Source organism: Gorilla gorilla, chromosome 12 (genome assembly GCF_029281585.2).
Source record: "Gorilla gorilla gorilla isolate KB3781 chromosome 12, NHGRI_mGorGor1-v2.1_pri, whole genome shotgun sequence".
NCBI classification, from domain to species: domain Eukaryota; kingdom Metazoa; phylum Chordata; class Mammalia; order Primates; family Hominidae; genus Gorilla; species Gorilla gorilla.
The window spans coordinates 53,070,303-53,097,720 of record NC_073236.2 but is presented as its reverse complement, the minus strand read 5'-3'; the positions used below and the strand labels follow the sequence as shown (position 1 = coordinate 53,097,720).

The 27,418-nt window shown below is 39.5% G+C and overlaps 1 protein-coding gene across 1 annotated transcript in view; it reads left to right on the top strand.

Moving 5' to 3' along the window:
- RMND5A (required for meiotic nuclear division 5 homolog A) overlaps positions 1–27,418 on the top strand; it is a 57,772-nt gene that overhangs the window by 11,506 nt on the left and 18,848 nt on the right. Inside the window, exons 2-4 of the mRNA XM_031007765.3 lie at positions 9,177–9,319; positions 20,127–20,261; positions 21,687–21,787. Coding sequence (XP_030863625.1) covers positions 9,177–9,319; positions 20,127–20,261; positions 21,687–21,787 — 379 coding nt within the window. The remainder of the gene's footprint in view (positions 1–9,176; positions 9,320–20,126; positions 20,262–21,686; positions 21,788–27,418) is intronic.

Genomic DNA, 27,418 nt, shown 5'->3' with positions numbered 1-27,418 from the left:
TTTATCTGCATCAAAACTTGTGTTCCATTTTGCTTTCCACTTAATTCTAAATTTAAGATCTCTGTCCATCTTATGAAGGTGGAGTTAACTTTTCATAACTCAGAAGAGCTCAGATGCAATACATGTAATATTTATAAACTTGGATATTTTAAATTTTTCCTGCCTACAGGATATTCATTAAAATGTCAAGCCAGGTCTTAGTGATTTCTGCGGAATCTTATTTCTGTGGAAATATTCCAGTCTTAGGTGGTGATACTTTCAACCTTTTTGAAAATCATCACCATAACAATACTTTTTTATATTGTGCCTCCCTATTTTTTTATAGAGTGCTCTCAAGTATGGTGGGTCTCATCTCTCATGTGTTTGACTCGTGGGCAGCATGTATTTCATGGTGTAATTGACACCTTTAAACTGCCTTTTATAGACCAAATTAGAACTTTTTATTATCTCCTGATGGCAGACATTTCAGGCTGCAACATGGTGTGCTGCCTACCAACCAGCTGTTTAGTTTTAGCAGTGCTATCTTTAACAGTGTGTTTGTGCAGTTGAACCCCCTCCCCCCCATATCATAAAAATAAGTGGCAGACGGAAAATTAAAAGTGCAAATACTGAGTAGGGATGAGAAACGTACTTGTCAATATTAATGATATATTTGTCTAGATTGTATTAAGGTGAGCCAAAATAGTGGGTAAATCTTGTCACGGAGCTGGACACGAGACGTGCTTTTTTTTGAGCCTTGTGATCAGTAGGGAAGAAAGTAAAACAAATGTATGTACAAAATGCTAAAAGTGTATTGAAGGTGTAACCAAGGTATTACTAGGGATTTTATAGTTTTTAGCTTTGTGCAAACCAGTCACCCTTTTAATGTGTACGTTTGTTATACCTTCCTATATTCTGACTTAGAATATACTTTTATAGGGTCACATTATATATTAGACATGTTTCATTGCATCTTTGACAAATGTGGAAATAGTTTTGTGAAAAAGAAACGGTCTCAAAAGTGACTTGAGTCAGAGCACAAGCCCATTAATTCCTGCGGTTGGTGGGAGAGGTCATTATTTGGAAGAGAGAAGGAACTTATAACTGATGCCAGGGGACTCTTTTGTGAATGTGGCTTATTTGAAAATATGTGTGCATATGTGTGTTTGTATGTTTGTGTTGATCTTGGGTACTGTGACCTTGTTGAACTCTCATCTATTCTTGGATTGTGTTCGTGTGTAGATTCTTTGGGATTTTCTACTTAGGCAATAATGTTATTGACAGACAGGAACAGTATTATTTCCTAACTTACTTGGTATTTGCAGAACTTAGGCTGCAGTGTTATTGTGTAGCAGATGCTAAACATTCTGTGAGAGAGTGAGGGGTCAGTGAACTGCTGAGTGAAACTACTGGCAATTTCAGAGGGTGTTGGTAGTACCAGACAGTCTTCAGTGTTGGGTTTGAAATTGAGATTATGTAATACATAATAATTATTTTCATATTTATTCTTTTGGTAACTAGTTACTGAACATGTGGTATTTGCCAGTTACTATACTAAACGTTGGGGATTGGTCATATTTCCTACTAAAGTTAATTTTGTGGGAGTAATGGACAAATAACTATTTACAACAAAGTGTGAAACTCTGATAGGGAAGTATAGGATGCTGTGGAAACAAACATTTTTCTTATTTATTGTTTCTGTGAAACTAGTGGGCATACATCCTAAAATGGCAAAGCAGTGAGGCTCAAGGGCAGAACCTGAAAATTTTGAGAGTGTCGTGCTTAACATCTGTTTATATGATAAAAGGTGCTGTTCTATTTTATTGAAAATTTTAACTTAATAAAGCAACACATGTAGATGGTCTACATATGTTTGTTCTTTGCTTATATTGAACATGCTAATTCTTACACTTGTTTAATCATAAAACTGACTTTAAAAAGTACTTGTGACCCTCCAGTGATGAGTGAGCATTGCATCAGAGTTGTTTCTTTCAGGCTCATGTATTGGGCCTGGGTTCCCTGGGTTTAGTACATTGGAAGACACAGTTAGTGCAGGACTTTCTTCTGGGTGACAAGTGACCACCGCAGTGGCCACCCTGGATGTAGTTATGGTGGAGATGGCTGTCACAGTAATTCCCCAGCTTTTCTTCTAGGAACTGAATCCAGTTTCTTTCACATAAAGGTTCTCCTAGAAGCAGGTTGTGTTTTCATACAGATAAATCAAAAGAACATTAGAACTCTCCCAGTAGGACTTATAGAAGTTTGGTTGACTGTCAGTCTGGTCATTATAGCAATTTTCAAACCTGTTTTAAACCTTTGGCTGCTTTCCACTGAATCCATTTGAAAATGCATTAGTGAACTCTTTCTCTCTTAACAGGGCTTTCCCAGGGTTCTCTTTCAGATTATTCCATTCTGCTTCTCTTGAGTTTCCAAATACCTTACAGAAATTATTTTTCCTTGGAGCATTCTGAGAACTCTCAGTATTAATTAATTGGCCATAAACTGCTTGTATCTGTCATTCATAAAATTGAAAACCAAAAATTAGAGGAATTTGTAGATGGTAAAGGAAGAAAAGGAGGTAACAAATAGCACCAAACTCCAGATATGTAAGTTACTATGATTTGAAAATATCAGTGGATTTCAAGGTTGGTGCGTGGAAGTTCAGTGGTAAATTCTAGGTGACCTCTTTTCTCCAGCTTGGCTTCATCCTTTTTTATTTTTATTATTATTGTTTTCGAGACTGAGTCTCGCTCTGTCACCGAGGCTGCAGTGCAGTGGCGCAGTCTCGGCTTACTGCAGCCTCTGCCTCCAGGGTTCAAGCTATTCTCTTGCCTCAGCCTCCTTAGTAGCTGGGATTGCAGGCGCTCACCACCACGCCCAGCTAATTTTTGTATTTTTAGTAGAGACGGGATTTCACCATATTGGCCAGGCTGGTCTCAGACTCCTGACCTCAAGTGATCCGCCTGCCTCGGCCTTCCTTAGTGCTGGAATTACAGGAGTGAGCCATCGTACCTGGCACCCTTTTTATTTTTTGTATTTTTCCTACCTTGTTGTCTGCTGGTTGTAGAAATAAATGTGTCTGGATGGATAGGAGTTTTGACTTCTTTTTAAAAACATTTTCTTTATTTCTGAAAGAAATCCAGTACTCATTAACAGTCACTCTCCATTCCCACCCTGTCTCCTCCCACTCCAGATACCGTTAATCTATGTCTGTCTCTAGAGATTTGTCTATTCTGTACCTTCCATGCAAATGAAATGACACAATATGTGGCCTTTTGTGTCTGGCTTATTGAATACTTCATGTAATATTTTCAAGGTTCATCTATGTCATAGTATGTATCAGTACCTCATTTCCTTTAATGACTGGATAATCCATTGTTTATCCATTCATTCTTTGGAGGTTTGGTTTGTTACCAGTTTTTGTCTTATGAATAATGCTACTGTGAACATTCTGATTCAGGTTTTTGTGTGGACATGTTGTTCTTTTGGGTATATAACTAGGATATAACTAGGAGTGGAATTTCTGGGTCATATGGTAACTGTTTAACGTTCTGAGGAACTGCCAAATTGTTTTCTATGGTGTCTGCACCATTTTATATTCCACTAGCAATGGATAAGGCTTTGAATTTCTCCACATCCTTTCCAACAGTTATTATTGTGTTTTCCTGATAGCCAATCTTGTGGGCATGAAGTAGTATCTCATTGTAGTTTTGATTTTCATCTCATAATGACCAATAATATTGAGCGTCTTTTTGTGTGCCTGTTGGCTATTTGTATATCTTCTTTTGAAAACTGTCTATTCAAATCCTTGACGTGTTTTTTTTTGAGTTAGGGTCTTGTTTTTCATCCAGGCTGGAATGCAGTGGCGCAATCATAGCTCACTGCAGCCTCAACCTCCTGGGCTCAAGGGATCCACTTGCCTCGGCCTCCCTAGTTGCTAGGACTACTGGCATGAGCCACTGTGCCCAGCCACATTTTTGTATTTTTTTTGTAGAGACAGAGTCTCGCCTTGTTGTCCAGGCTAGTCTCAAACTCCTGGGCTCAAGTGGTTCACCTGCCTTGGCCTCCCAGAGTGCTGGGATTACAGGCATGAACTGTGCCTTGTGCTTTGCCCATTTTTAAATTGCATTGTTTGTCTTGTTATTGTTGAGCTTTAAGAGTTCTTTATATTATTCTGGATACTAAACCCTTATCAGAATGTGATTTGCAAATATTTGCTCCCCTTCTATGAATTGTCTTTTCACTTTATTGATAGTGTTTGCAACACAAGTTTTTAATTTTGATGAAGTCCATTTTAATTATTTTTTCTTTGGTTGCTTGTGCTTGTGGTGTCATAGCTGAAAAACCATTGCCTAATTCAAGGTCAGAAATGCATCTGTTTTCTTTTAAGAATTTGATAGTTTCAGCTCCTACATTTAGGTCTTTATTCCATTTGAGTTAATTTTTATTTTTGATTTTATTTTTTTGAGACAGGGTCTCACTCTGTTGCCCAGGCTGGAGTGTAGTGACATGCTTACGGTTCACTGCAGCCTCTACCTTCTGGGCTCAAGCAGTCCTCCCACCTCAGACTCCCTAGAAGCTTGGACTATGGGCGTGCACCACCACCCCCTGCTAATTTTTGTATTCTTTGTAGGGATGGAGTTCTGCCATGTTGCCCAAGTTAGTCTCAAACTCCTGGGCTCAAGCAATCCACCCACCTCGGGCTCCCAAAGTGCCTGTATTACAGGCTTGAGCCACTGCATTTGGCTCATTTGAATTAGTTTTTATATATTATGTGATTCTTTTGCATGTGGATATCTTGTTGTCTCAGCACCGTTTGTTGAATATGGCTCTAACAAAAGCAAAAACAAAAACTATTTTTTCCTCACTTTATTTACCATCAATTCAGATACTTATATGTCTTGCACAGTTGCAGGCACTATTAATATAAAACTGGAGTATACAATTTATAATAAGGACTTGGTCTTCCCTTGGGGGCTTATGTTTAGTAGAGACTGATGACGGTATATATACATGAAATTGTTAAAATGGGTTATAATTAAGTGCTGGGGGAGTAGGGGAGAGATCAGAAGTTACCAGGAATTCAGAAGAGGGAGTAAGTCTGTGGTCAGAGGGGTTCATAGAGAAGATGAGGCTGTTGAGGTTAGGTGTGCTTTAGGTACAGAAAGATCAGAAATGGCCAGAACAGAGCTGCTGAAGCAATTAGATGCTTTTGGTCCAAGAAATCTATGGAACACCTTTTAAACAGATTTTGAAATTTTCTTGAAGTACCAAGTCCTGCCTTGGCCTAAATTATGTTATTAGAAGTTGGAAGCCTAATCGTGTTATTGGAAGTTGGAAACACTTGATAGAAACTTTGTGCAACTGTATTTAGAGATAAGGAAAGCTTTTTTCTTATCTTTTCATTTATCTCAGTAGTTGTCATTGAACCAGACTTAATATAGTCCCTCTTCACAGTTCCCTGTAACCTTTTAGGATTTCTTTTCATAGAATTTTAGAGAAACTATTCTTGTCATCGTCACTGATTACTTCCACATTGTAAATCCAGTGGCCAATTCTCAGTCCACATCTTACTTGACCTAGTAGCACATCAACACAGCTGGTTACTCCTCCTTCCTTGACACATTTTCTTCTCTTGGTTTCCCCAACATTATACTTTTCTTGAGTTTCCTCCTCCATCACAGTTAGTGCTTCAGTAGTCTTTGTTAGCCTCCTTTTCCAGTTCTATTTCTTCCCAGCCTCATAAACTTGGAGTTCTCAAGACTCAGTTCTTTTATCACTTCTCTGTGTCTGTACTGACTCCCCTGGTGATTTCATATAGTCCCATGCATTAAGTATCATATATATATACATATATATATGTATGTCAGTGACTCACAAATTTGTATCTCCAGCACTAACACTGCTGTTGAACTCCAGGTTTGTATATCTCACCAACTCCTCCACTTATGCACTGCGGTGCCTACTCAATGTCTCAAACTTAACAAGCCCCAAACTGAACTTTCTCTCTCTCCTCACCCCTCATACCTGCTTAGCCTTTATTCTTTTTTGGCAGGATGGGGAGTTGAGGTCTCGCTCTGTCACTCAGGCTGGAGTGCAGTGCTGTAGCTCCCTGCAGCCGAGACGTCCCAGGCTGAAGTGATCCTCGCACCTCAGCTTCCCAAGTAGCTGGGACCACAGTCGTGTGCCACCATGCCCAGCTAATTTTTGTATGTTTTGTAGAGACAGGGTCTGACTCTGTTGCCCAAGGTTGGTTTCAAACTCCTGTGCTCAAGTGATCCTCCTGCCTTGGCCTCCTGAAGTGCTGAGATTGTTTTTGTTTTAACTGAAGACAACTCCATCTTTCTAGTTGACCCAGGCTAGAAATCTTGGAGACATCTGTGAGTCCTTTTCTTCACTCATGTCCAGTCATGAAATCCTGGACTGAGCCAGTGTCATTTCTCATCTGGATTGCTGCCACAGCCTCTTATTTTCCTGCTCAGTTCTGGTACTCCTGTTGCCAGTTAGACTGACCATATTGAAATGTTTTATCGGCCAGGCATGGTGGCTCACGCCTGTAATCCGAGTACTTTGGGAGGCCGAGGCAGGAGGATTGCTTCAGCACAGAAGTTTGAGACCAGCCTGGGCAACATAATGAAGCCCTGTCTCTGCAAAAAATACAAAAATTATCCAGTGTGGTGGTGGGCGCCTGTCATCCAAGCTACTTGGGAGGCTGAGGTAGGAGGATTGCTTAAGCATGGGCAGCAGAGGTTGCAGTGAGCCCAGATTGTGCCACTGCACTCCAGTGTGGGCAACAGAGCGAGACCCTGTCTCAAAAAAAAAAAATGTTTTTTGTGGGTTTTTTTTTTTATTAGTTTACATGCCTTCTCTGCTCAAAACCTTGCAGTGGTCCCTTTCAGTCAAAGTAAAAGCATAAGTCTTTACAATGCCAAAGAGATCCTACCAAACCAGGACCATTATCTCTTGGACCTCTTCTTCTATTTTCCTTGGCCAGAAATCCACTTTTGACACGCTGACCTCTTTGTTGTTTGAATAGTCTAGGTGTATTTTTACAGTAGGGCTTTTCTCCCCTCCGCCTGGCATGCTTTCCCCAAAGTAGCCAGCCACATGGTAATTCCTTCACTTTTTTCAAGTCTTGGCTCCAGTGTCATCTACTCAGTGAAGCCTACCATGCCAGCACTGTTTTGAAGTTGCGGTTGCTCCACCCACACACACTCCCCATCTCTCTTACCCTGCTTTTCTTCCCCAGGTAGCATGTATCATCTTTTGTCGTAGTATATAATTTGCTTATTTTGTGTGTTACGTCTCTTGCCAGAAGTTAAGTTGTTGGGAAGGGATTTTTGGTTATTTTGTTTCACTGCTGTACCTGTCATATATAGTGAGTGCTCAATAAATATTGGTTAAATGAGCGGGCATCCTAGGGCTGTTGTACTCTTGGGCTCCTTGTTTAAATTCTCAGGTTCCATCCTGGACCTATTGCGTGAGAAACTCTGGGGATGGGGTCCAGCTACTTTGTTTTAACTTTAAGTGATTCGGATGTAAATTAAAATTCAAGAACCTCTTCTATATAATGTTGGTTAGGATTTCAGAAACCAGGCCTGTTGCTTACAGGTGGGAATACGTAGATAGAGAGGGAAATGACAAATACCATAACTGGGTTTGTTTTATCTGTCTCTTTTTCTCCCTTCTCCTCCTTTTTTTCCTGCTATAGGAACAAAATTTGGAGGGAGGTAGCTCAGGGAAAGGATGTAAACTGTAGTAACTTTTGGTTGATCTCATGTGTGTCAGGGGTCTTCAAAACCACCTTTAGGTTCCAGTGATTCATTAAAAGGAGTCACACAATTCAGCATATAATCATACTCTTAGCTAAAATTTATTACAGCAAAAGGGTGTAAAGCAAAATCACCAAAGGGAAAAGAGTCATGGGGCAGAAGTCCAAAGTCCAAAGTTAGGCAGTCCAGAGTTAGGCAGTGGGTGCCCTGGTGACCAGCCCCCAATAAAAACCCTGGGCACTGAGCTTCTAATGAGCTTCCCTGGTAGGCAACACTTAACACTTCTCACAAACCATGGCTGCAGGAATTAAGCATATTCCATGTGACTTCACTGGGAGAGGACTATTGGAAGCTTTCTCCAAGCCAGGAGAAAGCCAGGGACTCACTGCCTAGCATGTATCAAAATTCTAGATTCCCAGAAGGAAAGCAGATGTTCACCATAAATCACACTGTACAACAGTTTAGGCACAGTGAGCCATTCTTTTCAGCTAGGGCAGGGGTCTCCAAACCCCCGGGTATGGACCAGTACCCCTCTGTGGCCTGTTAGGAACCAGGCCGCGCACAGCGGGAGGCAAGCGGCGGTGAACGAGCATTGCCGCCTGAGCTCCACCCACTGTCAGATCAGTGGCAGCATTAGATTCTCATAGGGGCATGAACCCTGTTGTGAACTGCACATTCGAGGGATCTGGCTCACGTGCTCCTTATGAGAATCTAACTAACGCCTGATCTGAGGTGGAACAGTTTCATCCTGAAACCATTCCCCCCAGCCTTCGTCCGTGGAAGAAATGTCTTCCACTAAACTGGTCCCTAGTGCCAAAAAAGTTGGGGAACACTGAGTTAGGGAGTGATGGGAACACTCCCAAACTCTCAGGTTTCTATATGCCAGCCAAGAGGTGACTTTGTGAGCAGGACTTTCTAAGGGTAGTAGTCTATGACCTGCTGTGTTAACTCCTTTCTGCACATCGTGGTACCCAGGGAAGTTTGTTTTCTTCTACCTCTTTATATGGAATATGAAGCATTTGCTCTAAATCATCTCTCTTGAGGAAATTTAGTAACAACCAGAACGTTTTGAGAATGACTTGAACAGTGTAACTGGGTTTAATAAGTGAGTTTATTCACTTAGACATATTTTCTCAAAAATAATACTGCCTTGACAGTATTATTCACAGCCTGTGCTGGTTTTTGTAATGATAAAAATGATTCCTTTCACAGTAAAATTTTCTTATTTCCAAAAATAAAAAAATTATATCTTTCTGAGTATCCATTTGAAAAATCACATCTATGAGTGTGACCATCAGCTTCAAAGCAGATACTGGTTTTTCTTCACTTTTCTTCCATCTTTCATGGTCCAAAAGGCCCATTAGAAACTTACCATCTTTGGGTTTGCTTCAGTGAGTAACCAATCCTTCCTTTGTTTTTTTATAGGCCAAGATGCTGAATTATCAGGGACACTTTCACTTGTTTTGACACAATGCTGTAAAAGAATAAAGGATACTGTTCAAAAATTGGCCTCAGACCACAAAGACATCCACAGCAGTGTTTCTCGGGTTGGAAAAGCCATTGATAAGGTATGGTATTGAAAGAAGTGTTTTGTATTTTTTAGCATCATTCTTTTTCTTCTGTCAGTGCTTTGATAATACTAGCTTTCACAAATTATGCTATTCCTGTCATGTTTGCTTTTGATGACTTTTACAGGTCTAGTTTTACTATGTTATTCTTACTAAAATTCCTTGTTGCTATTATTTAAAAAATAAAAGCAAAATTAAAACCCTCTGCTTTTATAGCTTTGTTGTTTATCCATTTGCATATATGACTAGAGCTCCTAGGGTCATGATAAATAAAGTTCCAAAGAAATGTTAACCCAGTATGCGGGAGTTTGTTTACCAGAAGTAACTTTTCCTAATTCCTGAATAATTCCCTAGCTGTGACTCTGTCTCTGTTATGGGATGATTAGAATAACAGCCTTGTATCAGTCTCCCCTGCATCATCCTAACTGTTTTCTTCCTATGGGCGTCCCAGCTACCTTTCAATTTTGCCTTCTGTGTGAATGAGTGAGTGGGTTGGTTGCTAGGCAGTGAGGCTGGTCACTTTTATTTGATGTTTTTTTTCTTGTGACATTTTTTGAGTAAGCCATCTTTGACCTGGTGGTTGACTTATAAGCAGTTACCATTTTTAGTACCAGCTGATTTTATTCATGGAGTTCATAGTCCTATTGGCGCCTAAGAGAAGTAGTTCAAGGTTACTGTGTGATACCTCTGACTACTTCAGACATTGGGGAGATTGTGACTGGTTGGGGCATTTCTCTTCACACATCGTAAATTTCTGGGAGGGTAGGAAGAACTTTCGAGGAGTGCCCTTTGTAGCAAAGGCATCTTCTAAACAGTCTTATGAGTTAACTTAGTCTGTACTCACAAGAGTGATAGTTGTAGCAGACGTAATAGAAGCTCACTGAATCTGGAGAGTGGTTCGTGTAACTCATGGGTAGACCCAACTGTTAGAAATTATTCTGTGAAAAGGCTAGGCTTGATGCTGCTTGAGTCAGAACTATATGCTTATAAGGCAGTACTGTTCACTGGTAGGTGTGGTATGACAAGACTGTGAGTGGCATGGGCTCAGAGGACTTGTTTTGGTAGTTGTGGCTTACAGAAGTGTTAGTGGCCTTTCAGAGAGTTCTCACTACTCCCATAGTGGTGTGAGGGGTTTGACTTGGCCAGAGAGTCGGAGGGTGGTTTTGGCAGCAGCAGGGTTCCAGCAACGTTGTTATGTCAGTGATGGCAGTCACCAGCAAAGTCTGGGAAGGCAGACTTTGGGGAGATTGTGACTGGGGAGATTGTGGGGAGATTGAGACTTTGGGGAGATTGTGAAATGGCTTTGAGGTTGTGAAGCCTGTTTGGTAACTCCAAGAGAGTGAACACAGTTTTAGAAGTGGGTTTGGCATCAACCCTATCTGGTACTATGATATTTGAAGTCTTCAGTTGGTTCCTGGAGTGGTTGTTGGTGTGTATGAGCTTAAGAACTGTGGGAGTGGTGGTGGGACACTTTATTTTCTTCCAGCAGCTGTATCCTTCTAGAATGTGATGGGGCACTTTAGAGATGGTCTTCATTTGTGGGTGAAGAACCCTCAGTTCCTCTAGAGGTACAGTAACTACTGGTGGTGTCTAAGAAGATTCAGATTTTGATGTTGACAGTGACCAAGGCATCCTGGTGATTCTAAATGGCTCAAAGTTCAGAGAGAACCCCAGGAAGTTCTTGGGGACATCTGCGTGACCACCAGGCTGCCTGCAGTTATAACAGAAGGTCAGCATTTGGACAGTAGAACCAAAGGTGGTATGACAGTGAGAAGAGCTAAAGCTTCCAAGGCAGCCAATCAGAGATTCTTGGAATAAGGGGGGATGGGCTCAGCAACTATAATTCTAGTGTGTGGGCTACTGACCAGGATCCGGAGCAGTTGGGCAAATAATTCACCAATTATGCTTTCTGCAGCTGGTAGGGTGACCATATATGCCATGTATGTCCCTGTTTCCTAGTTTATGTTTGTTGTCCTGTCATGATGATCAGAACCTTCTTTTGCTCTTGTCCTGCTTGCTACTGGTGCCTGGCTGAGCATCTCTTACTCCAGACCTAGCAGGTCTTTATAGATATTCATAAGGGTTGTCAGATATTTTGACTAATCTTTAAGGCAAAACATTATCTGGATGTACTTGGTGCCAAAATTGGAAGTATCTTTTTGGAAGTGGATATCAAGGGAACACATTTATAATGAATAATCTACATTCTGGCTTATTTGGGCAGGGGGATGTGTTCATGGTAAAGATTCCTAATCACATATTTTAATTTACTCATTGCTCTTTTGAGGACTTTTTTTTTTTTTCATCCCCTTGGAAGTTATAAGGACTTTTTCAAGTAATTCTTATACAGTTTCTTTCAAAAAAATTGGGGTGTTTTTTGTTTTTGTTTTTGTTTCTGTTTTTGTTTTGAGAAGGACTCTCACTCTTTTGCCCAAGCTGGAGTGCAGTGGCACCATCTCAGCTCACTGCGAACTCTGCCTCCCAGGTTCAAGCGATTCTCCTGCCTCAGCCTCCTGAGTAGTGCCCAGCCCAAAAAATTGTTTCATGTTCCTGTGAAAGTAGTTTTGGTTCTAGGTGACCTGGATTCTGGATTCTTCTCATTCGTCATATGAAACTATATTATTTAGTCTGCTGGGCGTGGTGGCTCACACTTGTAATCCCAGCACTTTGGGAGGCCGAGGCAGGCGGATCACCTGAGGTCAGGAGTTTGAGACTAGCTTGGCCAACATGGCAAACTCCCATCTCTACTAAAAATACAAAAAAAAAATTAGGCACATTCCTCTAATCCCAGTTACTTGGGAGGCTGAGGGAGGAGAATCGCTTGAACCTGGGAGGTGGAGGTTGCAGTGAGTCGAGATTGCACCACTGCACTCCAGTCTGGGCAACAGAGTGAGACTCCATCTCAAAAAAAAAAAAAAAAAAAACGTACATACATACTATATTCTTTAGCTGACACTGAATAGTGTTTGTGGTACTGTAGTCTGCCACCACAGAGGAAAGCCTGGATCTTTTAGCTCAGTTCCCTAATATCTTTCAGTACACACTCTCCCCGTATTTTTGGCACCTACTTGGCCTCAGCTGAAGAGGAAGCTGTTTCCCCAATAGAAGTACCTAGACGTTGTGAATGGGCTTCTCACATACATCAGGAATTCCGTGGAGGCTGTTTCACATAAGACTCCATTGACTTGTTAAGTCCTCCAGGAGCTCTTTTAATTCGAACCTGGTAGTTGTGTAAGCTCTGGGCAGCCTGTTGTAAAGGCTGGGTGGACCTGATTGGTGGTGACCAAACAGGATAAAGCCGAATCCAGTGTGGCATAAGGCTTTTAAGAACCACGCCAAACAGACCTGAGTAATAAACTGGAATGTCCATCAGCCTGTGAGTACCACTTTATGGACATATGCTCCCACCCTCACAGGATGAGAACAAAGAAGCCAGTGGCTCCTGTATGAACAGGCTGGTTTTGAGTGAGCAACATTAGTAAATTTTAGTCATGCTCAGTGGTATTTTTCCTTTTATATTTTAATACTTATGTTTTAAAGTTCCCTACCTATCATGTCTCTGAAAATATAAGCAGAATAGAAGTTTCTGGTGGTGGTAGCCAAGATATTGTTTGGCTTTTAATTATTATGAACAGAGTCTCACTCTGTTGCCTAGGCTGGAGTGCAGTGACACCATCACAGCTCACTACAGCCTTGACCTCCCTGGGCTCGAGTGGTCCTCCCACCTCAGCATCCAAGTCCCAGACAAGTAGCTGGGCCTACATGCGCTTGCTACCATGCCCAGTTAATTTTTTTCATTTTTGCGTAGAGATGTGGTCTTGCAGCGTTGCCCAGGATAGTCTTGAACTCCTGGCCTCCCATTGTTGGGATTATTGGTGTGAGCCACTGTGCCTGGCCCATTATTTAAAATAAATAATATTTGTTCTGTGACAATTTTTTTTTTTTTTTAGTAAAAATAATGTATTTGGGCTGTTCTTGATTTCCTCTCCCATTTTTAGATAATCTAGAATTCAGTCCAGTTTAGGGTATTTTATTCAGTATTTTATTTAGTCAATTGACTTTTAAAGTTTACTTCCTAAGAAAAGTCAATAAAAATGATTATTGCTTTAGACTTCTAGGTATGTGTGCATATGTGTTAAATAGTACTAAAGATTTTAATATCTCAAATCTGATGTGGTATAATTAAAAGCTGACCACATACTACATGTCCTTTATAAGATTGCTGTTTTGTATATGTAAAATAACTGGAAAAATTCTGAGGCTACATGAAAGAAGTTTGCATGGAATAGACACTGCTTATTATAAAGTAAAGGTAGTTGCTATCTTAAATTTGACTTGGAAGAATGGGTAAGATTTAGAGCAGCAGAACAGTGAGATGAGATTTTTCCTTGAGGCTCGGAAAGGGCAAAACAGCAACTGAGAATATGCCTGACTCATGTTTAAGATGCTTCAAGATTGACTTGATTAGAGTGACTGCTCCTATTGGGAATAGGGAAAGGTAAATGATGGAAGGCCTGAGAGGTGTGGATTTGATCAGATGATGAAAGCAGTTGAGGATTTACTTGACCTCATTAAGTAGGATGAAAACAGACTAAATAGTAGTCATAGGTAGGATGATAATAGCTATCACATATTGAGTGTTGACCATGTTCCACATAGTGAGCTAAGTGCTTTACATACATTTATATCTATCCCATGATGCAGGGACATTATTCCCATTTTATATATGAGGAAACTGAGACTCAATACCCAGGTATATAATTTGGAAGTAGTGGATCAAGGTTTGGAAAAAGTTTTTACTCAAGAATCTGTTCTTAAACACTGCGCTGTACTGGGAAATCACTGAGGCCATTGCAGAGCTGGTAATGTTGAAGGGGAACAATAATAGTTAAAAAAGTTTTAACCTCATTATCTAAACAGATCTTTTGCCACTGGGTGGAGTATCTACATTGGTGAGGCAAAATGCTGACTGTATTAAGGAGTGAATGGAGTAATGGTATAAAAAAATGACATATAGGATATTTTAAGATAGTTCTGGGTGAGCAGTCCAGAACTGCCTTTTACGTTGGTGTGTGATAAACAACGTCTGTGTGTTGGGTAGAGAGGGACAAAAGGACTTAATATCCATTAAACTGTGCTAGCTAATCCAGTCTGCAATTGCATTTAAGTGCTTTTAAATTAATGAATATTAATATCTCTGCATGCTTTTGTGTATTTGTTTTTGTTTATATTTTCTAATAAGGATTCTTTTAAATACAGAAGCAGAAGGTTTGGTGGCAACCTGGCCCGCAGATTCAGGTTCGGTTAGGTTTGGCCTGGCTCTCAGATTCAGCTACTGTGTATTAAAGGTTTACTGATGGATGGATACTCATAGAGGTTTTCATGTACATTATTTACCTTAATCTTCACCAAACACTTGTAAGGTCGAGATTATTGTCTCTAGATACAGATGTGAAAACTTAGATTTGTAAGTAACCTGCCTGAAGTCACAGAGTTGGGATTAAAACCCAGATTTTAAGACTTGGAGGAACCTTTCTCAGCTGGAGTTCCTTGAGAGAATTCATCTCTAGTGCCCTGAGGGCACCCACTCTACGTATGAATTTCTCTCCTTTCCATAGAATGGTAAGAGATACATATCATCCTTGGAAGAATTAATAAAATAGCCACAGAAAGGCAGATAACTAATAGTGGAGGGATAGGGATGCAAATGTGACAGAAAGGCCTGGCAGAGTGGTTTGGCACGTCACTCCCTCACTTTTTTAAATAAAGCAATAACATAACAGTGTGAATCTACCTTTCTCTTAATGTTGATAACCAAAGAAGAGGTATAAATACCGTAAGGAGAATATGGAATGTCTGCATCAAAAAATGCATCTACAAAATGCTGATTATGACACACTACCAAGTTTATTTTCCAGCCCTTGGTTTGTAAAGCACTGCTATCTGGTGGTATATGCCCAAATATGGATTATTTCATCATAGGACAGGTGCCTCATTATCAGCTTTACTAGGTATTGTAAAATTTTCCCCTGAAGGGTTTATACCAATTTACAGCCCTACCAAACACCTATAACACTTCCTGCTTCCTCATTTCTCACCTATACCTGGTATTATCAGACTTTAAATGTTTAAAGATTAATCAGATGGGTGTGAAGTAGTATCTAGTTGTACTAATTTTGCCTTTCTTTGACCATCTTGAAGGTGGGGCATCTTCTCATGTTTAACATTAGGAATTTCCCATTTGTGCATTTCATGTTCTGTCCATTTTTTCTGTTAAGTTATCTTATTGAGAGGTGTGTGTTTGTTTCAAAGTCTTCTGAATACTAATCTTGTGTGGTTTGTATGCGAAGTAGCTATCGTCTGTTAGTCTGAGGAGAACCAGAATCCAGGTCTTCTTACTCTGTTAAGTATCCTTTGCTGTCTGCCTCTCACTGCTAAACCAGATTAACTGGATGCTTAAAAGGGAAATTAATTCCTGGTGGGTGCAACAATAGCACATTTTGTTGGTTCATACACTAATTTTGCTTCAAAGTAGATGGAGAAGTTTCAAAATACATGTTAATACTATTAGGGAATTGGTACTTAGGAATTAAATACTGAGTTTTATATATATTGTGACCACTGTCTGCTCAGTCATTATAATTTTATAAAATATATTTGAGAAACGGATGGGTTTTTGACGGTAAACAGTGAAAGCCATTTCCGACTGATTTGTGTGTTCATGATACGGCATGATACGGCCTGTTTAGATCGCACACTTTCATAATGATGTTGTATCAAAGTTATTTACTCCTCTTCTGCCTCAGCTTCTAGATTTAGTATGTCCTGGATTTCTCCTTCCAAGTCAGAACATCCTCTCCGGATGGACACACCCTTGGACGTGTGCTTTTTTGCTTTTGGTTCTTGTTTGGATCCTTTCTTCCCAATTAAGAACAGGATGCCAAAGCTTTTCTTTGCTTAAAAAGTATGAAAAGAAAAAGTAGAGTAAGACAGAAGATGTTAATTATAGATGGTATTTCTCTTCATTAGCCACCTCTTGGCTGGTTTGCAGTGCTGTGGATTTTCTGGACAGCCATGCAAATGAGCTTGGTTACCTAGCAACAGAAGCTGGAACTAATGCTAGCTCTGATGCAACAGCGAGTAAGAACCTGCAGTTATAACAAAAGGAGTTTGACAGTGTATTGCATTTCCTCAACCTCTATATATTTTATAATCTTAGCTTTAATTTTTAATGCATGTGACCAGAAAATAAGCTATGGAAGTTTACTTATCTACCTCAGTAGTTTATACTGGGAAATCAGAATGGTAGAAGGGAGCTCAGAAGTGTCCAGAAAACAATCGAATGCATTGCTCATTCATGCTTCTTTTCCAAGAGCAGCAAATTAGTTACGAGCTTGAATGTAGTTAGATTTTGAGTGTAAGGGTGTTTGACTTTTCTTACCTATGTAGTAGTGACCATAGTAAGCCTTAAGAAAATAGAGATACACATAGGGCATTGTTGTAGCAAACCCAAAGAAAATTGTTTAAATATTAGACTCTTTTTGTAATTTTCTAGTTGATGAATATTTACTTTTAATATGTATATTAAGGAAAGAATTCAAGGGATTATTTTGTTTGATCTGAGCAAGTACTGTCAGATGGTAGCTTATTAAAATTCTGACCTAATATATATATTACCAGATAAAATTGTTTCAACATGATCTGTGCTTTGAGCTGACCAGCGTGTCTTCCAGCGTTGTTTTATTTTTCCCTAAGGAATAGGTACTAACAAATTTATTGTTTGGGGAAAAATCATTAAATGAATAAGTAGAAACCTGAAGGTTGTATTTGGATTTAATGCAGTTGATAAGTTAGTGAGAGCACTTTCTTAATTAATCTCTCTATTCTTTGCTTATACTGTGCATTTAGACATTTAGAGAGTTATGGGCAGGTTCCTGAGTTTGTAATAAACTCATCTTCAGATCTTTAGAAACCCATTCCTTTATGCATTTGAATGGCCCTTTGGGAAGTGGAATTTGGGAGAGAATAGCATTGATCAGCCTCTGAGCTCTACTCCAGAAGAGACAGAAAGCAGTACCATCTCCAGTGTTGTAGTTGTCATAGACAGCATAAAGATAAAGTAATTTACTTAAAAATACTGATGAACTGTTATAAAATTAGCTCTCGACAGGCAGAATCTGATAAATAGAAATTAAACATGATAATCTTATACAAGCAGTTGTGGTTCTTCAGTGCTAGTTAACAGTTTTTTCACTATATGCATGGATGCTCTTGCTTTAGCATCTAGTTACTTTGTATTATTTCTTTTTCTTTCTTTTTTTTTTGAGATGGAGTCTTGCTCTGTCTCTCAGGCTAGAGTGCAATGGCGTGATCTCGGCTCACTGCAACCTCCGCCTCCCTGGGTTCAAGCGATTCTCCTTCCTCAGCCTCACAAGTAGATGGGATCACAGGCACCCACCACCACGCCCAGCTAATTTTGTATTTTTAGTAGAGACAAGGTTTCACCATGTTGGCCAGGTTGGTCTTGAACTCCTGACTTCAGGTGATCCTCCCACCTCGGCCTCCCAAAGTGCTGGGATTACAGGAGTGAGCCATCATGCCCACCCCGTTATTTCTATTCTTTAGGTTAAATACTTGGCTAAGAAAAATGTCTGTGAAAAGAAAATGAATAAAAATTAAGACTGACAATACTCTTGGTTTTTTGTGTTTGTTTTGTCTTGAGTGATTCCAAACCTTAATGTATGTATTCAGTTTTAGGCTACTGTTTTCACATCTAGAGATAGGGTAGATAGCTCTTTATAGGGAGAAAAATGTGCTTAATTTTGGAGAAAAGCACTCCTGCATTGTGATTGTAAATAGTGGGTTGTTTGCAGTTGCTGTTGCTGGTTACTTACTACCTGTTCTTGTACATCATGTAAAATAATCCCATATTGGTTGGACTGTATATTTAAGCAGTGGTTGACTAGGATTGCAATTTTAGTTAAATCTAAATGGCCTTGTCTAGTTAAGTTTATATATTTTTAAAAAGAAATGCAAAACATTTATTAGGGAGCAATGCCTATGAAAGATAAAGGGTGCTGAAGTGGAATTAGGCTGGGAAAGCTTTCACACTGTGATGTACGTTTGCTCTTTCACTCTTGATGTTTCATGTTCCTTCTGGTGTCATTTTCTTCTGTCTGAAGACTTTAGCAATGCTTTTAGAACAAGTCTGATGGCAGTAAATTCAGTTTCCCTCCATCTGAGAATGTCTTTATTTCATCTTCATTCCTGAAGGATGTTTTCACTGGATATAGAATTCTAGGATGACAGTTATTTTCTTTCAGTACTTGACAAATGTCATGCCACTTCTTTCTGGCCTCCATAGTTTCTATTGAGAAATCTGTAGTCATTTGAATCCTGGTTCCCCTGTAAGTAACATGTCACTTTTCTCTGGCTGCCTGCAAGATTTTTTGCTTTATCTTTAGTTTTAACAGTTTGAATGTGAGATGTTTGGGTCAGATTTCTTTGAATTTGTCCATGTTGGAGTTCACTGACCTCCTAGAATCTGAGATTTATGTCTTTTGCTAAACTTGGGAAATACTCTTCAACTATTTTTTTCTGTACCATACTGTTTCTCTTCTCCTAGTATTCTGATGACACACACGTTAGATCTTTTGTAATTTTCCCACAGGTCCCTGAGGCTCTGTTTTTTTTTTTTTTTAACTGGTGTTCAGATTGGATGAATTCTATTGATTTTCACTGACTTTTTGCACTGCCACTTTGCTTCTGCTGTTGAAAAATTCATCCAATGAATTTTTTATTTTGGTTACTGTATCAGCTTTTTCCTTGCTAAGTCTCTCCCTTTGTTTCAAGATTGTTTGTATTTTTATAATAACTGCTCTAAAGTTTTGGATGGTTCCAGCATCTCTGTCATGTTGGCATTGGTGTCTGTTGATCATCTTTTTCCATGTGAGTTGAGATTTTCTTGGTTCTTTGTATGCCAAGTGATTTTGCAGTATCTTGAACATTTTGAATATGTATTATAGTACTCTGGGTCTTGTTTAAGTTCTGTGGAGAATGTTGGTATTTTTGTTTTAGCAGGCAATCAACCTTGTTGGATTCAGGCCACAAGTTCTAACCAGTCTTTTCTGGGTTGTAGTTTCAGTGTTAGTTTTGTTTCTAAAGCCATTACAGTTATTTAGATTTGTCCTGTGTGTGTACCACCTGGTAACCAATATGGGACCTAGGAATTAGGTCTATTCCCTAGTTCAGTTTTCAAAATCTGTAGTATGCTTTTAAGAGTCAGGACCATGCATGTATAGCTCAAAGGCAAACCCAGAGGTGTAGATAAACCACTCTCTTAACTAGTTGGCCATGCCCCCACAACCACTTTCAGCCTCAATACTGCAGTTGTTGGGATGTGCCATGGATTATTATGTTGATAGGCATATGTGTTTTCTCCTTTTTTCCCCTCCCATTATAGACAGTGCTGCAGTGGGCATGCTTTTACAGGTCATCATTGCATTCCTCTAAAAATATTGCTGCATATAATGCCTAGAAATCAGTTCATTTGCTTGATTTTATTTTATTCATGGACACCATTATTAAATCTACTTTAAAAAAACATTATCTGAAAATAAAACTATTTACTCTTCTAGCATGACAAGTTTTAGAAAGGAGCAGTGGAAAAATTCCTTCCTATGGTATGCTATAAATTGCAGTTGGGTACTTATTGGAGTATCTCAGACTGAAACAAAGACCATTTTTTTCCTGTTAAGTGGGGTGAAAATAATCTATTTATGATTCCCTTTCTCTTTCTTTTCCCCAGAATTTTGATTCTGACATTAGCAGTGTGGGAATAGATGGCTGCTGGCAGGCAGACAGCCAAAGGCTTCTCAATGAGGTGATGGTGGAGCACTTCTTTCGACAAGGAATGCTGGATGTAGCTGAGGAGCTCTGTCAGGTAACAGTGTGCCAACTGGGAGGATATGAAAAAGAAACAAGGGAACTCCTTGGAGTTTACAGTATTTGCAGGGTGTGGTTTTGAGTCTTCCTCTAGCTATAGATAGATTTTTAATATTTAAATTATCAGAGATGACCTCATTTTACTAGGAGTATTTTGGGGAATTTTTTAAGTGGCAAAAATTATAGTTCTAGAACTTGTTATCCAGATCATTTTTTTCTTGTTCCTGTCCCAGAAGGTTAGTCCCAGTTCATGAATCAAAGGGCGCAAAAGCGATATTCTTTCTTCATTTCCATTTTTGATATAGAAGGTTAGTATAGCAGACAAGAGGAAAGGGACGAAAACACTGATGTTTGTTCTTCTGTTCTAGCCCAGCTTAAACGATTTTATCAAATGAATTTCCAACTAAAATTTTTTACTTCACATTAGCAGCATTTGTCTTTTATTTCTATCACACGAGTTAGAACTCTACAACAGTTTACCAATACCATGTAGTCATAATAGTAGCAGCTGCCATATATTGAGTGCTTACCTTAAGCCAAGCCCTGCCTTTATTCCTTGCTGCAATCCCATGAAGTAAAAATTATTGTTTCCATTCTACAGGTGAAAAATCTAAGGTCTGGAGAAGTAAGTTGCCCGAGGCCTTAACAGGTTCTTTGTGAAAGAACTGGGATTCAGTCCCTGATTCATATGTCTTCACACTCCGTTCTAAGCCACCATGTGCTGTTGCATTTTTGTTTAGAAACATGAAGGACCGAAAGAATTAGTTTAAAATCAGTCTGTAAACCAAACCTCTAATCTAAGTCTTTTCTATTTTAAACAATTCAGATAAATGATAACTCGGTTTTTCTCTGTACCTTACAGGGATTTTGTGTATGTGTCCATGTAATTTCCTGCAGTAAATTGTCATTGAGGATTGTTTGCTTTTAAGTAACAATAGACCCACAGTTACAGTGGCTTAAGCAAAAGTGAAATTTTTTTCTTGCACAGAAATCGGTAGTAAGACGTCCACAGCATGTTTGGTAGCTCTGCATTGTGAAACTCTTAGGGACTTAGCACCTTGTACCTCTGTTATTCCCAGGGTGTCTCCTGTCTTCAGAGTCCAGGATAGCAGCCAAAGCTCTAGCCATACCTTTGTATCCCAGAAAGGGGCAGAGTGCATATTTATGTTTCATTGGTGAGAACTTAACGTCTTACAAAGCCATACCCAGCTTTATTCCATTTGCTTATGTACCCTGCTGAAATTTGGGGATTCTACTATGGAAAAGAGGGGAAGAATGTACTAGGGGGCAGTCATCAGTCTCTACTATAGGGAATTATCTTTAATGGCTTGCCCCATATTTTACAATCTAGAATATACTTTTACCACTAGCTCCTTATCCTGATTACTGCTAACAGAAGTTCTTTCTTTCTTTCTTTTTCCAGGAATCTGGTCTTTCTGTAGACCCAAGTCAGAAGGAACCATTTGTGGAGTTAAATAGAATATTAGAGGCATTAAAGGTCAGAGTTCTGAGACCTGCTCTGGAGTGAGTATTGAGTTTGCTTTCTTTTGAGTACTTTGAGAACTCTCTGTAAGAAAACTCAATCAGAAAACACATTAGAGATGTTTAGATATATTTATCTTACCTGTGGTAGACTTCAGAGAAATCAAAGGAGAATTATTTTATTTATTTTGGCTAAGTGAAATATGGGGAGTGTGCAATATGAGAAAATGGTTGGAGCTTATTTCACTTATCAGTTGGTCTGAATTCCCATGAGAGAAAAGGGTTTTCTGTTTCCAGGCTACACCACCACTTTGTGTGGGCTGACATTACAACAAGCACTATTGTTCAGCCAGTGCAAGTTTGATATTTAAGCTTCCTTCATGTGCTGGGTTTTGCTGGGTTTTATGCTAGCATTCTAAGAAATTATTGGTTATTGGAACTAGGTGGTGTGGATGAAGAGAACAAATACTTTTAAAAAGCTACTCTATTCTTAATTACTTGGATTTTGGTAATTGACCATGAACCTCTCATTGATAAGAATTGTCTGAAATTATTCAGTAAGCTATAATAAATATTATTCTAGAGCAGGGTCAGCAAGCTTTTCCATAAAGGACCAAGTAGGAAATATTTTAGGCTTTTCAGTTCACATAAGGTCTCTGTCGCATATTCTTCATTTTATTTTACAACCCTTTAAAAATTTAAAAACCCATTCTTGGCCATCTGCTATACAAAACAGGCAGCAAGCTGTATGTGGCCTGTGCCATAGTTTGCTGGCCCCAGTACTAAAATTTTTTACTGTGAGGATTACCAGGTTATTTGTAATAAATAGCTCGTAAAATAAAGGGAAGAAACTGGATTATAGAAGCAGTGATTTGTTGTGAGCTTATAGCTTTGGAATCCTGGTATTTTAAAACCAGAAAAATTAACCATCAGTGTTACAGGGTTAGTTGGGAAGTTGACTTTTATAAAATGTACACTTTTTCCCTTAAAATTTAGTTCCACTAACCCATTTAATTCTTCATAGCTTAGTTTTTTCTTTCTGATCATTTCTCAGTTCTTTTTCCTTTTTGAGACAGGGTCTCACTGTCACCCAGGCTGGAGTGCAGTGGCATAATCATGGCTCACTACAGCCCCAACCCCCCAACCTCCCGCCTTAGCCTCCCGAGTAGTTGGGACTACAGGACTGTGCCATTATGCCCAGCTAATTTAAAAAAATTTTTTTTTGTAGAGACAGGATCTCACTATGTTACCCAGGCTGGTTTCGAACTCCTGAGCTCAAGTGATTCTCCCACCTCGGCTTCCCAAAGTGCTGGAATTACAGACTTGAGCCTCTGTACTTGGCCATTTCTCAGTTCTGAGAAAATTTTGTATAGTTCTAAAACCAGCCCAGATGACTAGATAGAAATTCCTATATAAATTTATATAAAATTGTTGTATAAATTATAATAGATCTCACTTAAGAACTGTACCTCTGTGTAAGATGCATATTACCTTTGTAGAATTTGTTTAAGCAAATTTCAGATTGTGACATCTGGGAGATAAATTCAACCAAATACCTCTAACACCTCTTAAACAAAATATGGCAGCAACTACTTTTTTTTTTTTTTTTCCCCAAAGAGACAGAGTCTTGCTCTGTGGCCCAGGCTGGAGTGCAGTGGGATGATCATAGCTCACTGCACCCTCTCAAACTCCTGGGCTTAAGTAATCCTCCTGCCCCGGCCTCCTGAGTAGCTAAGACTACAGGTGCACACCACCACACCTGGCTAATTTTTAAATATTTTATAGAGACAGGATTTCTCTATGTCGCTCAGGCTGGTCTCAAACTTTTGGCCTCAAGTGATCCTCCTGGAGCGTCAGCTGCCCGAAGTACTGGGATTATAGGCATGGGCCAATGTGCCCGAGAAAGCCTACATACATATATGAACATGTAATGGGTTTCCCAGTTGTTTTATAGTGATTAGCAAATAATATTTGGGTTGTTATTCAAGGTAATATTCACTTATCTATGCGTTTCTTAGGTTTTTTCATTAAGCTTTGTTCATATGTGCTAGTCATGTACGTACTATGACTATATCTGTAGTCACTGGCACATAGTATTTGCTACCTTAGCCTTCGGAGTACTCCAGACTTTTCTCCTAAGAGCCTTTTTAACTTTGTGCATATATAAGATATGTTTCTTATTGATAAGCATGTTATGTATATTGATTATTTCTGTAAATTTTGTCTATTATTTGTTGCCTTAAAACAATTCCTCTCAGGCAGAGAGAGGACTTGTTCCATAAGTAAAAATTTTCTCATTTCATGTTTCTGGGAATAGCGTTTAATATCAGCATGAGGGAATGTAGTGGTAATCATAGTTAACTCTGCTTGAGTGGTTACTGTATGCGTAGCATCGTTCTAAGCATTTTACGTGTCTTAACCTATTCAACCCTCATATTAACCTATGAGGTAAGTCATCTTACAGAGAAGCAATTAGGGCCTAGAAGATCCTCTGTGAAAAAAAGTCAAAAGATTATATGAGAAATGCTTTACATAATAGTCCCCCAGTATTCTCATTTGAGGTTCATTTTAACTTATTAAGTGTATCATCAAGCCAGGTGCAGTGGCTCACACCTGTAAGCCCAGCACTTTGGGAAGCTGAGGTGGGCAGATCGCTTGAGCCCAGGAGTTCGAGACCAGCCTGGGCAACATAGCAAAACCGTATCTCTACAAAAAAATAGAAAAATTAGCTGGGCATGGTGGTGTACGCCTGTAGTCTGAACTACTCAGGAGGCTGAAATGGGAGGATCACTTGAGCCCAGGAGGTGGAGTCTGCAGTGAACCAAGACCACACCACCACTCCAGAGCCGAATCCTGTCTCAAAAAATAAGAAAATAAATAGAAGTAAAAACGTACCATCAGTAATCCTACAGTAAAGAAACTCATTTAACTTGGTATAACCCAGTGTTTTCTCTGTGTATTTGACCAATCTTGTTTTCCCTCCAGATAACACATTTAAAACCCATAAAATTGGAGTTATACAAAACATAAGATTTAATAGAAATTGTCATTACAACAACTGAGATTTTTCCAATTCTTGCCTATTGTGGGTGCAGAGCAGATACTGACTAAGCATCTTTCATGAGCTAGGTACAGAAAATTCCCTTTACTCAACTTACAGCAAAAGTTGAATGATATGGGACACCAATTTGGGGAATTCTAGTTAAGGTACAAGGCGGGAGATATCTGCCAGTTACGCAGCATCCCATTTGTTCCTGCTGGGAAGGATATCATGGAGCTCACAAGGGAAAAGAGGAAGGAGAGGATGCACCAATTCCTCCAGACTGCCTATGCGGTGAGAAGGCAGAAGCCAGTCAAAAATTTGAGGTGGCTAGGCCGGGCACGGTGGCTCATGCCTGTAATCCCAACACTTTGGGAGGCCGAGGTGGGCGAATCATCTGAGGTCAGGAGTTCAAGACGAGCCTGACCAACATGGAGAAACCCCATCTCTACTAAAAATACAAAATTAGCCAGGTATGGTGGCGCATGCCTGTAATCCCAGCTACTCAGGAAGGCTGAGGCAGGAGAATCGCTTGAACCCGGGAGGCGGAGGTTGCGGTGAGCCAAGATCGCGCCACTGCACTCCAACCTGGGCAACAAGAGTGAAACTCAGTCTCAAAAAAAAAAAAAAAAAAAAATGTGGAGGTAGCTAAAAGCCATTGAGGGCCTAGGGGAATGGTGATATTGTGGAGAGAAGTGGCAGAACAACACCTGATTACATAGATCTAATCAGGACCTTGCCTGCTCCTGTGTTCCGTGCCCTTGTACCTCTGAGTTTGTACAGATTTTCCCCCTCATCCAGATTTCTTTTATGCTCACCCAGATTGTTTTATTTGCTTTTTGAATTTCTCTTGGCGCCTAGAGTAGTGCTTACTTCATAGTAGGCCCTCAATGAATAACAGTAATCTGCAGGAGAATTTAGAGCAAACTTGTCATCCTCTTCCATGGTGGCAGATAGAAAGCCAAAAATAGTGTTAACGAGAGAATAGTAACTTAATACAACGAGGTGGGGGAAATATTAGAAAAAATAGGAACTGTCCTTGTAGCTATGCCATTATTAACATACATATTGAAAGAAAGCACTATCTTTAGGGGAAGCTACTTGGTTGCCTTCCTAAACGTGTCTCAAAGAGTAATACTACCTTGCTGGATTTGCCACAGTCTAGTATCTGACTTTCAGCCCTGCAGACTTGGAAACTTGTTTTTGGTGTCCTTATTTTGTTTTGTTTTCACTAAGAACAGGCCTTTAAAAACGATAAAAACCTGAATTGCTAAGCTGCGTATATAGTTTGGATTATTAGGGGCTGTGAAACAAGCTTGTGGTAGGCAGGTCCATGTGGAAGGCACATGAGCTTGCAAAGCCTGGAGTTGGAACAAGAGGAGATTGTTCTAGAAAATGTTCAAAGTTCTCAGGCTAAAATGTCCTGATGCCATTATGTCCACCATGGAGGTTGTGTTGCAGAGCTGTTGGGCAGTTCAGACTTCATTCACTGATTCCTTTTCTCAAAATTGTCCTTGGCTTGCCTTGGTCGAGTTTTGAGTCAGCATTAAGTATCCCAATAGGTAATAAATAAGAGTACAAAATCAAAAGGCACAACAAGATAAAAATACAGTGAAAAGTAAATCTCCCCACCTTTGCCTTCTAATCACAGTTACTCTCCAAACAGGCAGCCACCATTAACTGTATTATGTATATGTACATTTTTATGCACAAGTGGTTGCGTACTATACACAGTGTTATGCTTTTTACCTGAAAAATTTTGAAGTATTTGCCTATATCAGAGCATATAGAACTATTTTTTTTTTTTGGTGGCTGCTTAGCGTTCTCTTTTAGGGATTATACCTTAATTTTATTTAGCCAGTTCCTATGGATGGACGTTTGTAGTTTCCGATATTTTGCTTTATAAGTGATGCAGCATTGAATATCTGTTGCACATTATTTTGAGCATGCCTGCTAGATATGTTGTCCAATATGGTGACCACTCCTATGTGTAGCTCTTACTAATCTGTGCATTACTGAGAACCTCATGTAAAAGGGTGTGTGTGTGTGTCTTAAATAGAGTCAGATATGCAATACCATAGTTGTGTGGTTTCTTAAATAGCATGTGAAAAGGACAGAGACTCACACCAACTCTGAGATGAGTTTAATGGTGGTAGTTCCAGCAGTGGACTCAGCCCATAGCTGAAAAATTACCATTTGAAAATATCTAAGAAATGAAACACTGAGTGTTCTTTTCAGTCTTTAAAGCAAAGTTATAGAGTTCCTCACTTTTTTGACTGAACTTTTTGTCAGGTTTGCCATTCTCTGAATTTTTTTAAGCATTTGATTCATGTTACTAAGGACATTTCACCAGGTCCACACCTGTGGAGTAAAAATAAATGTCATTCATTCCCCTGAACTTCAGCTTTTACCCCCAAGAGTATAGCCTTAAAGGAAATTAGAAAAAGAGGTTTTTGTAAGCCTTTAAATGCTGTGAAAGGTTATAGTGGAATGTGCTGTGGGATTGGCAAGAGGCTTTTTTTCCCTAGTATTACTAGAAATAGACACCCACCCAGGCTGGCAAAATTGTAAGATTAGAGAGATAAGCCCACTAATGCTGTCTGTTAGGTTCCTGAGGGAGAACCGCTAACTAT